At 39.7% G+C, this 14465-nt stretch overlaps 1 protein-coding gene across 1 annotated transcript in view; it reads left to right on the top strand.

Moving 5' to 3' along the window:
* LOC142256036 (netrin-1-like) overlaps positions 1-14224 on the top strand; it is a 412257-nt gene extending 398033 nt beyond the window's left edge. The window contains exon 8 of the mRNA XM_075327532.1: positions 11536-14224. Coding sequence (XP_075183647.1) covers positions 11536-11864 — 329 coding nt within the window. The 3' untranslated portion in view covers positions 11865-14224. The remainder of the gene's footprint in view (positions 1-11535) is intronic.
* Positions 14225-14465: the final 241 nt, after the last annotated feature.

Below are 14465 nucleotides of genomic sequence, written 5' to 3'. Positions count from 1 at the left end.
TAGTGTGACTGAACAGCTCTGCAAACTCAGCCATCTCAGTTCCACCATACTGTGCAGGGCGGATGGAGACTTCAGAGCTGGGAGAAAGCAAGTGTGATTGGGTTGACAACTCAGAGGACTGGTGTTTTTTGGATGCGGTAGTTGAGGTGGTGGAGAGGGCACTTGTTGGACCACTTGAGATCCATTCAAGCATTTTCTTTTTTTGGCCATCATCTACCTTTGTTCCAGTTGTTCGTGTCCGTAAAAAAGGGAGCACATCGGATTGTCCACGGTAAGTAGTAGACATCTTACTTTTGCTGGAAGATGGTCTATCTTCAGCAGATGTTAATGGAGCTTTGCCACCTTCCCCATGGACAAACCCTTTTCTTCCTTTTCCAACACGCCTCTTCCCCTTTCCACCAGCATCTGTCATTTTGCCACTCATTTTGATTGCGACAAGATTGTGCACTTAAAATGTGGTAGTAAAAATTGAGAGGTGGTGTAGATTGCAGCGGTAGTCTAGCTTAATTAACAGCAGAATAAACAACAATAACTATCCCTGACAATGCAACTACGGCCCTTAAACTGGCAGCATAGTTTGCTATTAGAATGGCTTAGTAACAATGAGTTTCAGTGTGCAATGCAGAGGTGCCGCAAATATCTTTGCACCAGTGGGACAATAATGAAGTCCATCAGCCACTTTTAGGAAGCCACTAAGTTTCCTCAGTGTTTGCTAGTATAATGGCTTAGTAACAATGAGTTTGAGTGTGCAATGCAGTGGTGCTGCAAATATCTTTGCACCAGTGGGACAATAATGAAGTCCAACAGCCACTTTTAGGATGCCACTAAGTTTCCTCAGTGTTTGCTAGTATAATGGCTTAGTAACAATGAGTTTGAGTGTGCAATGCAGTGGTGCTGCAAATATCTTTGCACCAGTGGGACAATAATGAATTCCAACAGCCACTTTTAGGATGCCACTAAGTTTCCTCAGTGTTTGCTAGTATAATGGCTTAGTAACAATGAGTTTGAGTGTGCAATGCAGTGGTGCTACAAATAGCTTTGCACTAGTGGCACAATAATGAAGTCCAACAGCCACGTTTAGGAGGCCACTAAGTTTTCTCATTGTTTGCTAGTATAATAGCTTAGTAAAAATGAGTTTGAGTGTGCAATGCAGTGGTGCTGCAAATAGCTTTGCACTAGTGGGACAATAATGAAGTCCAACAGCCATTTTTAGGATGCCACTAAGTTTCCTAAGTGTTTGCTAGTATAATAGCTTAGTAAAAATGAGTTTGAGTGTGCAATGCAGTGGTGCTGCAAATATCTTTGCACCAGAGGGACAATAATGAAGTCCAACAGCCACTTTTAGGATGCCACTAAGTTTCCTCCGTGTTTGCTAGTATAATGGCTTAGTAACAATGAGTTTGGGTGTGCAATGCAGTGGTGCTGCAAATAGCTTTGCACCAGTGGGATAATAATGAAGTCCAACTGCCACTTTTAGGATGCCACTAAGTTTCCTCAGTGTTTGCTAGTATAATAGCTTAGTAAAAATGAGTTTGAGTGTGCAATGCAGTGGTGCTGAAAATATCTTTGCACCAGTGGGACAATAATGAAGTCCAACAGCCACTTTTAGGATGCCACTAAGTTTCCTCAGTGTTTGCTAGTATAATGGCTTATTAACAATGAGTTTGGGTGTGCAATGCAGTGGTGCTGCAAATAGCTTTGCAGTGGGATAATAATGAAGTCCAACTGCCACTTTTAGGATGCCACTTAGTTTCCTCAGTGTTTGCTAGTATAATAGCTTAGTAAAAATGAGTTTGAGTGTGCAATGCAGTGGTGCTGCAAATATCTTTGCACCAGTGGGACAATAATGAAGTCCAACAGCCACTTTTAGGATGCCATTTTTTCTCAGTGTTTGCTAGTATAATGGCTTAGTAACAATGAGTTTGAGTGTGCAATGCAGTGGTGCTGCAAATAGCTTTGTACCAGTGGGATAATAATGAAGTCCAACAGCCACTTTTAGGAAGCCACTAAGTTTCCTCAGTGTTTGCTAGTATAATAGCTTAGTAAAAATGAGTTTGAGTGTGCAATGCAGTGGTGCTGAAAATAGCTTTGCACCAGTGGGACAATAATGAAGTCCAACAGCCACTTTTAGGATGCTACTAAGTTTCCTCAGTGTTTGCTAGTATAATGGCTTAGTAAAAATGAGTTTGATTGTGCAATGCAAAGGTGCTGCAAATATCTTTGCACCAGTGGGACAATAATGAAGTCTAACAGCCACTTTTAGGATGCCACTAAGTCTCCTCAGTGTTTGCTAGTATAATGGCTTAGTAAAAATGAGTTTGAGTGTGCAATGCAGTGGTGCTGCAAATAGCTTGGCACCAGTGGGGAACAAATGGAGTACAACAGCCACTTTTAGGATGCCACTAAGTTTCCTCAGTGTTTGCTAGTATAAGGGCTTAGTAACAATGAGCTTGAGTGTGCAAAGGGCTGGAGGGTACAGTGGCAGGGTTGTGGGTCTGTGTAGAGGAAAGGAAGGCTCACTTTATATCCCTCCTAATGGGGAAATGCAGCGAGGAAGTCCCTGACGTTAGCTACACAGACGCTCTTATCTGTAGCTGTTAAAATCTGTTTCCACTGACCTGACTGTCACCTATGGCTCTGAGCCTGCTGTTATTAGCCCTTACAAGGGCTAAAAGAAACTTTTATCCCTATTCTGTATAGCGCTGTGTGTAGAGCATACACAGCAGTATCGGAGACAGGAGCTACGCCAGCGGTGACTGACACCCAGACACAGAAGGCAGATAATCGCGTCCTGACGGGCAGATACCCGTTTTTATAATGCAGGGGCATGTGACATGGACATCCTATCACACATGCCGTTGCTTCTCTGGCTAGAAGTCCACTTAGCTGTGTGTGTGTCTGGGATTGGCTGACATGCTGGCCCGCCCCACTACACGCGCGCTTAGGGAAGGAAGACAAGGAAAAAAATAAAAACGGCGATCGCCATTATCCCAGCAGCAGTGATCTGAATGCGCTGTTCCCGCACACTATATGCTGAAATGTCATAATAGTGTGAGTCACAGAGTGACACTATTACAGTGGAAAGCCAGCTAGTAATTAGCTTGGCTTTTTGCTGCTAGAACCGTTCTCAAACGTAACTAGAACTATCGAGCTTTAGCAAAAAGCTTGAGTTTTAGTTCGATCTAGAACAGCCCCCAAAATCACTCGAACCGCAAACTGGAGAACCACGAACCGTGCTCAACTCTAGTGTTCATATTACTGCAGAAACTGATTATTAGATATCTCAGTACACCTCTGGCATGGCCAAAAGCCTAAGTGCACTATTCTGCCCACTGATTTTGTATGCCACTGCCTCCCTCATTCATGATTGGCAGCACTGGCTTGCTGACAGTGAGCACTGTCTGCAAAGACAGTTCAGGGGAGCCAGCGCTGTCAATTACTAGTAAGAGATCTGTGGAGCATGCAAAACAAATGGGTAGAATTATGCCCTGAGCCTCTTGGCCATGCCAATAGTGCAATGAGCACATAATTAGCAAACATGATGAAAGTTAAGGTTATGCAGAATGGAGTCAGCGATTAGAAATTTCAGGGCTTAAAGCCCCATTTCACGCAGCAACGTATCTAACGATATATCACCGGGGTCCCGGATTCCGTGACGCACATCCGGCATCATTAGCGACGTCGTTTCGTGTGACATCAAGGAACGATTGTTAGCGATGGAAAATACTTATCTTATCATCCATTGTTGAAACGTCGTTCCTTTTTAAAAAATCGTTGATTGTTGAGGATGCAGGTTGTTTGTCGTTCTCGAGGCAGCACACATCGCTACATGTGACACCTCTGGAATGACGAACTGCAGCTTACCTGCGGCCGCCGGCAATGAGAAAGGAAGGAGGTGGGCGGGATGTTATGTTCCGCTCATCTCCGCCCCTCCGCTTCTATTGTGTGGCTGCTTAGTGACACCGCTGTGATACCGTATGAACTGCCCCCTTAGAAAGCAGGCGGTTCGCGGGCAACAGCAACGTCGCTAGGCAGGTGAGTCCGTGTGACAGCTACTAATGATATTGTGCGCAATGGGAAGCGATTTTCCCATGATGCACAAACGACAGGGGCGGGTGCTTTCCCCAGCGATTTTGCTAGCGATATCGCTGTGTGTAACACCCCCTTTAGTTTACACTTTCACTTTTGGCCATGAGTCCCACTTTAATTTCAATAGTCTTACAGAAAATATTAGTTTATTAGTATGTATTAAGATATGCAGAGGGTCCAAAAATAGAAAAAATATAGAAAAAATGTATGTTGCTCAAATCACACAGCTATGACCTGATATCACCTGGACTAGTCTTTTCTTGAAGACTTTAAATTATGCAAGCTAAGTATATTATTGTTGCTGCATATGTGTTTTTGCACTAATATTTGCTATTTGGACTACTGCTTTCATTACCACATACCCTATGCTATGCAAGCAAATACCCTTCTATTTCTGCCTATACACCATTGATTTGCTAATGGACATATGGCTTGACTAATGCCCTTTTGCACAAGCGCTTTATATCTGTGTTATCAAGCAGCAACCTGGTGGATACTATATTTAAGTCTGCAGAGTATCAAGTTATACATATATTATTTTTATAAATCAAATTACTTGACACGTTTCACCCCTACTTATAGGCATTCATCAGGAGTAAAGTGGGAACACTCAAGTCCTCTTATAAACTTTTTTCTATATTTTACATTTTTATATGTGGTATTTCATAGGTGCATTTTCAATAATCCGTGTACTAAAATTACCGCATAATTACAATTTTGAGCAACCAATATGGCTCCAAATTATAGTACTGTAACTATACCCCTTCCCTCTAGGGCTTAGCAGGGTTAGGGAGGGACAGTGTATGTTAAACATTGATGCCAACTATGCAGGATTAGGGTGCCAACCTCTGCGGCAAGGTAGGCTACAGTACTAGGGTGTACTAGGGTTAGTGCTGCCTTTTCTTTTATTGTTATTGTGATTTATATTTAGTTTTGTGTGCTTTTTGCTATATTTTTGTATATTTTTACCTATTTTTGGACACCCTATATATTTTAATACTTATTAATAAACTAAAGGCATAGTGCCACAAATGTCTAAGGGGTACTTTGCACACTACGATATCGCAGGTGCGATGTCGGTGGGGTTATGTCGAAAGTGACGCATTTCCTGCATCGCTCTCGACATCATAGTGTGTAAATCCTAGATGATACGATTAACGAGCGCAAAAGCGTCGTAATCGTATCATCGGTGTAGCGTCGGTGAATTCCATAATTATGCTGCTGCGACGGTCCGATGTTGTTCCTCGTTCCTGCGGTAGAACACATCACTGTGTGTGAAGCCGCAGGAGCGAGGAACATCTCCTACCTGCGTTGACTGGCTATGCGGAAGGAAGGAGGTGGACGGGATGTTTACATCCCGCTCATCTCCGCCCCTCCGCTCCTATTGGCCGCCTGCCATGTGACGTCGCACGACCCGCCCCCTTAATAAGGAGGCGGTTCACCGGCTAGAGCGACGTCGCAGGTCAGGTGAGTGCATGTGAAGCAGCCGTAGCGATAATGTTCGCTACGGCAGCTATCACCATGATATCGCAGCTGCGACGGGGGCGGGGACTATCGCGCTCGGCATCGCAGCATCGGCTTGCGATGTCATAGTGTGCAAAGTACCCCTAAGAGTTTGGTATGTTAACCATCATGGATTGTTAAAGATGTTTCACTAAACATGAAGATTTTATTTTTTCTTTATTGCAATAAACCAATATTTTGTTAGTGTGCCTTTTACCCACACCATCATTCATATATATATATATATATATATATATATATATATATATATATATGATATATATATAGTGTATTGAGCACCACAATTAGCATATTTGATTAAACCATAGTTTCTGTAGAACAGATGCACCAATTAGAGCACTACGGATGTAATTTTTATAGAGCTACATCCCCTACAAGACCATGCTCTTATTTTATACAGTGAGTTAGGGCTGACAGATTCTCTATAAAGGCAGTTGTTTAAACTTGTGTCTTGTGAGTTATCTTAAATTTTATTGATTGCAGATTCTCAATGTGACTGTCTTGGCAAGTAATTTAATCATATGCAACTTTCCACCTCAATTAAATCCCGCAATAATCCAAATGTGCAAAAAGGATGTTTAACTTGGGTATGGAGTAGAAGACTATTCAACCCCATAGCAGTCATTTACTACTTCTAAGGCCTGAAACACACGTCCGTTAAAAACACGCACGTGCCGCAAGACACGTATTTACCCTGCGTGTTGCGAGTGGCAAGTACGTGTCTCGGGTACGTGCGGTCCACGTGTGTTCTACGTGTGCTATCCGTGATAGCACACGTAGAACCGGTAATTTGCATACTCACGTGGTCTGCGCTGCTGTCCGTGGTGCTGATCTTCGGTCTCTGGTCCTGCCGTCTCCCCGCTGCTGCTGCTGCCGGCCGCAGTGAAGTGAATATTAAATGAGCATAATGAGCGGCGGTCGGCAGCAAGTGACAGCAGCGGCAGAGACAGGAGGGCTGGAAAAGGTGAGTAACTGTTTTTTTTTTTTTTCACTGACAAGTGTGTTTTCTCCGGCGCGTGTCACACGGGACCGCATCCACACTACATCCGTGTGGTACGGGTGCGGGCCGTGTGACACCCGTGCTGCCGGAAAAAACGTGGACATGTCAGAGTGTAGAAAAACGCACACACGTACAAACGCACACGGACACACGTTCCGTGCGGTTTTACATGTGTGTGCCTGCTACAATAGGTTAGCATTGGTGTACGTGTATTCGTGCCGCCGGGACGTGCAAAAAATGGCAAACACGTACCGGCGGCACGGATGTGTGTCGGAGGCCTAAGGTAGCTAGGCCAGTGAGTGTCACAATTATGGTAAAATAGGAAGTACCCTGAGAAACATAAAATCATATTTAAAACTTTACACTTGTCTAAATCTAGTTTACAGTTTTATATTTAGTAAAATCTTCCTTTCTGGAATGAGAACACATAGTATATTAATGAATATTTTACAACATTCTACATTGTTATTGTTGAGTTTCACAGGGCTGTAGTCTAGGGTGAGGGATTGACTCCGGATATCCTGGCATGCTACATAAAATACCTGGTCCTGGCTGGATGGGTGAATTTCAGCCATGTGGGCTGGGAATCCCTGCATAATGCATATTGCTGTTGGTGACTGGTGACTGACGACTGGCCAGCACTAGATGAAGCCTTACACAGATAAGGACATTAACAGCTATCTTTAAAGTCCAGCGTTACAGTGCACACTGTGATGGTTATCTTCCTTTTCTGCTTCCCAAGTTCAGTCTCCTTAAAGGTCCCATAATGACTGGAGTAAAGCTTTGCTTACCCAGATGTCTTTCGGGAAACCACTAGGTCGACTGACTACATTCACAAGCCAGTTGAGATTAATCTGGTAGCTTGACGGTTTACAGTAGAGGCCTGGCCACTAGAGTTCTGCACCATTAGAAGTCCCCCTTTACTTTGATGCTTAAAGGGGTCTCGCTGTTAGGATTCCGTCCTTTGACTCCTATAGCCTGGGGCCACTCTATTCAAGGATCGGTCTCTAGTAACAACACTATTCACACCCTGTGTATCCTGCCACTCTTGAGGATCATGCTATCTTGCCTTCTGTCTCATTTGCTCCTTTACTACCAACAGACTATATGTATGTTTCATTTACTCCTTATAGAATAAACCATCCTTTCCTTGCCGTGGGCTAGACCCAACTCTCAATTGTTTCTGTCCCTGCTGTCCATTGCTGGCAGAGTTTCCTTACTAAACATTCTAATATAAATACTATATATTACACATTATGCATCACTTTAACATTACCTCTTATCATAATACACATTCACTACATTTCATAGGAACATCAAAATACAATACAATTCACAATACTGTACATTACATGACACAATTGTTATCTTCAAGGGTTGGAACGACATAGCATTAGTCCACCACTGTTACATAATGATGTCATACCGTGTTTTAGGAAACTACAGCACATGTGGTATGATCGGTACAAAAACCATCAGCTCCTAGTATAAGCCAAAATGTTCAAATTCACAAGTAAAAAACAAAGCAAAGTAATTAACTTACATGACTGTGTTCGAGAAACCCCCCTACAGTGCCAATATAGCCAATACACATGTTTTATTAAAAAAATAAATATTTTTTTATTTATTAATTATACTTTATTTCCTCTATAACAAAATAGCCATAAAATGAGTTCTTAAGCCCAAAGATTTTCATTTCCTTTAAGCTATTATTTTGAGCTATTATTAAGTTTTCAGTCACATGGAAATTACTAATACAAATCTAAAGCAAAATGAAGCATTGTGGCACAGAAATTAAGTGACTTCAGGTTTATGAAATAACACACTTTAAAACAATACATTTGCTACAAAAAATAGCTTAATAAAAAGGTTTGATTTTTTTTTTAAACTATTTAATGGCTAGACCATGAAGCCTAAAGTATTTAACCTCTCTACATCAACCTGTGTTGACTCAATGAAAGTTAAACAATTGGTGGTGAGCAGTATAATCACTGACACAGAGCAATCAAATTTCCTGCTGGATCAACATGACCCAGTGTTTAGATAAATTGAACTATATAACCTTTGGCCCTAGACCCAAAAAGTTTGATTATTTTTGAACATGTAAATGTCAACTCCTTCATTTAGTTGTCTGTTTCCTTTATTTCTGCATAGTTTTTACTTTAGTAAGTTAAATTACAGAAAAAAAGTAAAGCACATGTAAAAACAGTGACAAAAGAGTAGGAGAGACAATCCAGTACATACAGACTCAAGGTCTAGGCAATACTGGGAGAAATAAGAGGTTATGCAATCTGTATAGTAAAATAAAATAGGAGGCTAGTGGATATTCAAAATGAAGAAAGAAAAGATTGGTAGATATGTATTCCAATATAACGGTGTTCTCCAAATTATTATTTTTTTTCCCCATAAAGGGGTATTCCCATCTCAAAGATCTTATCCCAATATGTAGTAGGTAAACTGTAATAGGGTTTTAACTGGTTAAAAAGTGATATGTTCTATTTGTTTGGTCCTGAGGAAGGGAACTTGGATCCCAGAAATGCGTCGACCTGAAATAAATAAACTCAACATTTATAATCAACGTAATTTTTGCATTGGTGGCAACGCGGTATTATACCCTTTTCCTTTTTTAATACCTAAGAATATGTAGTAGGTGTAATTATAATATTAGCAAATACCTACAATTAGAAATGTAGTATAGTTCTCCTGATTCACTGTCGCTTACCTCATGTTCAGGGCAGTGCAGGACCTTAGGTATCTATGGTTATGACCACTGTCAACTATCTAACTGTGACTATATGTGTGGTCGTACCCATGGGTACTAAGGTCCTGCAATGCCCTTATCATTAGGTTAGTGACATAGTGAATCAGGAGAACTATGCTACATTTCTAATTGGAGGTATTTGCTGATATTATTATTACACCTACTACATATTGAAATATGAGTGTGGAGATGGGAATAATCGTTTAAAGGTTGGTATACACATTTAATAGTTTTAGACCAAATGCTAACTAAGTTGACAGCTGATTCTACCAACAGCACTATACGTGCGCATGTTCATTTTGCCAAGTGTGCATGTGTTCTCAATCAGAAGAGCTAAACATCCCACTGATAGACACCTCTGGTGTCAGCCTATCTCCCATGAGAACATAAGATATCTGGGAAAGATAAATAAATCGAACCTCTGAGGATTGCCTTTGTGTTGAATTTCTTCAAATTCTCAGGTCCCCACAAATTCTACCATTATGAAATGCAAATAGCAAGGATCTAAAAAAAACCTTGCTCAGTGTCATTTCTCGTACTGCTCAAAACTTAGAAAGTGGGCTAGAGACATCAGGCCCGACTTTCCCCATAAAGTTATAGTATTAAAAGTTCCAGCGCAGCAAATCAAAGCGGACCAGCATAGACATTCTACGAGGGCTGGACATGCAGCACTCTATTTGGAATTTACAATGTAGAGATAGGAGATAATAGCACACAGCTCAAAATAGCTCATTTTATACAGATATAAAAAGGCATAAATCTGTGTATAAACGCCATCAAGCCGCATCTGTCCCCAAATTTTTAACACTTTTTAATGTTTAAGTAACCTAAAAATTCTGATCCTGTACCGTGTTGTTAAATTAGCTGTTGGTTAGTGCTAGTTTCCACCAATTCTTCCCTGACCAGATACATACAGATTACTTTGGCATTACTTAGACCATGTTTGGAATAAAGAGCTCAAAAGTGCTTTTATATAGTCCTATGAGACCACACACTGTTCTCATAGTACTATTTTATGGGCAATTAGAGACTTTTTATAAACCTATATTAATGAAAAAAAAGAGTCAAAATCTACCTTCATGCAAACCAGAGTGTAATTTTATTAATGCATTAAAACATGCAATTAGAACAAAAGTGCTGGTGAGGAGACAAAAAAGGGGGGAGCTCCCAGACACTGACCAATTTGTAATAGGGAGATGGGTATTAAAGTGCCTATGCAAAATAGCAGCTTCAGTGTTTTTTCACACAATGGGAGATAACTAAGATAGTTAGATGCAGCAGAAAGTACAGGGCTGCATATAGAAGAAGAAGCCCATGCGAAACGCACGTTGGGGTCCCGGTTGTACATCCCCTCACTGACCTGGAGGTACTGTGGACAAGTGTCTCTCCACAGTGAGCTGCTACAGTGATTTTTGATTCTGCATGGCACTTTATGAGGAGTTTGAACATGTAGCCATGTACATTGTGCTGCATCTAGCTATGCTGCTATTGCACTTGAGCACTTTTTTTGTGGGCTGGTTGTCTCCCATTGTGTGAAAAAACACTGAAGCTGCTATTTTGCATAGGCACTTTAATACCCACCTCCTTATTACAAATTGGTCAGCGTCTGGGTGCGCCCCCCCTTTTTTGTCTCCTCAACAGCACTTTTGTTTTAATTGCATGTTTTATTGGTGTTTTTATGATGAATTCAATAATAAAATGACACTCTGGTTCGCATGAAGGTAGGTTTTTTTTTACTCTTTTTCAATAATATAAGTTTATATGTCTGTTTGAGTCTCTACCAGGTATTTTTTCGTTATACTCCCTACGTGGGGTTAATGGTGGTCTACTTTAGGCCATTATTTATCTCCCCCTCTTTGTTTATATTCAGATGTATTTGACAAAATTAGAGACTTTGCAGAATTGAGAATTATTTTTGGGGGAAAATTCAGCAAAGCTGGAAAATTCAAGTTTTAAATAATTTGCTTATCTCTATTATCTGACAAATGAAATATAAACTTTTTTTGTGTGACATTAGTGTATGCATATGGTCATCTTATTGCTATTCATATTATACATTGATAAATCTGGGATTAATTATATGTGTATAGAATCTTGCTTTTAAAAGCAGTTGGTTTTCCATGTATACCGTATATTAATTTTTCTTTTTTACTATTTACAGTTCTACGAGCGCAGTTTTTGTCCATGGAAAAATCTGGGGAATGGTGGCAATTCACAGCTTCAGTCCTTACTGTATATAGGCAAAGAAGAGTGCCAATTCGTCGTGGTGATCAGCCTCTTTGGGTTCCAGATCAAGATTTAGCATGTGACTGCCTTCGGGTGCAAGTGGGAAAATCTTACCTGATTATTGGAAATGATGAGGAATCTCCAGATCCTGCAAGGCTAATCTTAGATAAAAATAGCCTTGCACTTCCATGGCGTGATGTTTGGGCACACAAACTAAGAAGATTTCAGCAGCAAGATCGGCGTGGAAAATGCTGGGCAGGATAATTAGTTTAGAGCTTCAAATAAAGATTAGTATAAATTGTCTAAAACTACATCTCATTTACATTGAAACAATAATGATGGTCTGCTAACGGCAATTATTGCTACCTCTATATTACAATACTTGTTTACTGGAATTTTCAGCAACAGTCTAATGCATAGAGTCTTAAGGTGCAAAACATTTTTCATTATGTTTGTAGAAAAAAATATGCTGCTTATGTATTCTTTGCTGTTTGAAATACAGATTATACTTTGTGTGATAATGTGGATTATCTTTCTGTGTTTCAAGCTTTCGCCCCAAAAAACATACCACTGAAAATGAAGTATTGTGGATTTTTAGAAACCGTTTTTACATGGCATAGCATGAATACAGAATACTTATATGTTAACTAAAATAAAAAATAATTTTCATTAAGCCATATTAACTAAAATAGATGGTATACCACACAAACGTCAAAATGTTTAAATATACAGTGAGAAAAATATACTTTATTTCTTGAAACTAATACTCCTACTCTTCAACTTAAAGAAAACCTGTCAGTAGCATCAATCCACCAAAGCCGTGAATATCGACATGCAGGTGATAGGAAATTATGTAAAATGATACCTTGATAACTGCAGTTTGATGCCTTATTCCAGAGAAATCCATATTTTTCTTATCCTCTTTACGACCAAGGACTTACTGATCAGCAGACATGTGCGGCTAACAGACTCAGGTGGATCAGAGATCCACCGCAGCATGATAATCCCTTAGATCGACTGTCAATCACTGAGAGCGCGATTTAAACGGTTGCAGCGGGGATCTCCCTGCTCCCTGCTGCCATCAGCAATGTGTTGCCATAGTAGCAACGACTCACTTCCTTTGAGAACCGACAGAGCGCTGACACTCACAGGAGAGGATCATTTCTGCTAATCATAACGATGCTGCTCTGATCAGCAGAAATGCACATGCAATTGGATTATGTAGTGATAAAGTCCCCTAGGGGGACCAGTAAAATAAATAAAAAAAAAATAAAAAAGTTTAAAAAAATAGGAAAAAATAAAAAACCCCTAAAAGTTCAAATCACCCCCCTTTTGCCCCTATTGAGTTTAAAACATTTACAAAAATACACATATTTTGTATCACTGCTTTAGGACATGCCCGAGCTCTCAAAATATAAAATTAATTAATTTGACCGGTACACGGCATGGTGAGAAAACAATTCCAAACGCCAAAATTACGTTTTTTGGTCACCACAACATTTTTTAAAAATGCAATAATAGGCGATCAAAACAGTACATCTAGAAAAGATTGTATAATTAAAAAACTAGCTGAAGAGGCAAAAAATAAGCCATCACTGAGCACCCAGATCCTGAAATATGAGTTTGCTGTGGGTCTCAGAAAATGGTGACAAAAGTATTATTCTTTTTTTGGACAAACTTCTGAAATTTTTTTCACCCCGTAGATAAAAGTAAAAGTATACATGTTTGGTGTCTACGAACTCATACCAATGTGAGGTATCATAAGGACATTTTACAATATAGTGAACATGGTAAATGAAAGACCCCAAAAACAATCATGTAAATGCACTTTTTTTGCAATTTGACAATACTTAGAATTTTGTTCTTATTTTCCAGTACACTATATGGTGAAACCAATGGTTTTTTTTTCAAAAGTACAACTTGTCCCGCAAAAAATAAGCCCTTATATGGCAATATTGACGGAAAAATATAAAGTTATGGCTCTTAGAAGATGGGGAGGAAAAAATGAAAAATTAAAATCAGAAAATCACCTGGAGGTGAAGGGGTTAAAATATATGGACTGGACCGATATGTACCTGAGAATCTGCCTCCAGAGCTTCTTTTAATTAAAAGGGGGCATTACCAGTGAGAAACATGTAGATCAGGAGAGTAGACTGTCAGTCATTACATGTCTCATACTGGTATGGCCCCCTTTAATTTACAATTAGTTTTGAAGGCAAAGTCTTAGGGCGATCTCTGTTCGGCTAATAGGTCTTAACAGCTCCTTTACATATTAAAATAAATGTGATTTACACCTTGAATAAGACATTGGATCAAAGATATCAAGGTATCATATTATTCAACTTCCTATGACTTACATGTCCATATAGAAGGTTTCATACTGCTGACAGATTCCCTTTAAAGGTGCATGTTGATATAACCCCAATACAGTCTTTAAATATAGTTCTTTATCTGATAGATGCACTAATATAAACAGAGATCACAAAAAATTAAACCTATACTGTACATATGCAATAAATCTCCCACCAAAATTTTTGAATAAAGCATGTGGAAGAAGCAATTTGAAAGCTTGATTGTTAAAATGACCCTCAATAAATAGAAAATGTATGGCTTTGTATATATTTCAGTATGTAATTGAACTTTAAAAATAACTGGTAAAGGTGCTGAGCAGGCATGTATAGAATGCAGCTCCATCTCTTTCTCAACATTTGGAAAGTATTTGCACAATGGGACCTGAACTCCTGAATATGGGTACAGGACATTAGAAACCTTTACTTCTAATTCGTACTTCTAATTCTGATACTACAGCCTTCTTTTGATCCAGTAACAATCAGCATTATTTAACAGACACTTCTACCACAGATA

This window comes from Anomaloglossus baeobatrachus, chromosome 11 (assembly GCF_048569485.1).
Source record: "Anomaloglossus baeobatrachus isolate aAnoBae1 chromosome 11, aAnoBae1.hap1, whole genome shotgun sequence".
Lineage (NCBI taxonomy): Eukaryota > Metazoa > Chordata > Amphibia > Anura > Aromobatidae > Anomaloglossus > Anomaloglossus baeobatrachus.
Note: the sequence above shows the minus strand (reverse complement) of the source record. Positions and strands in the feature narration are given on the sequence as shown.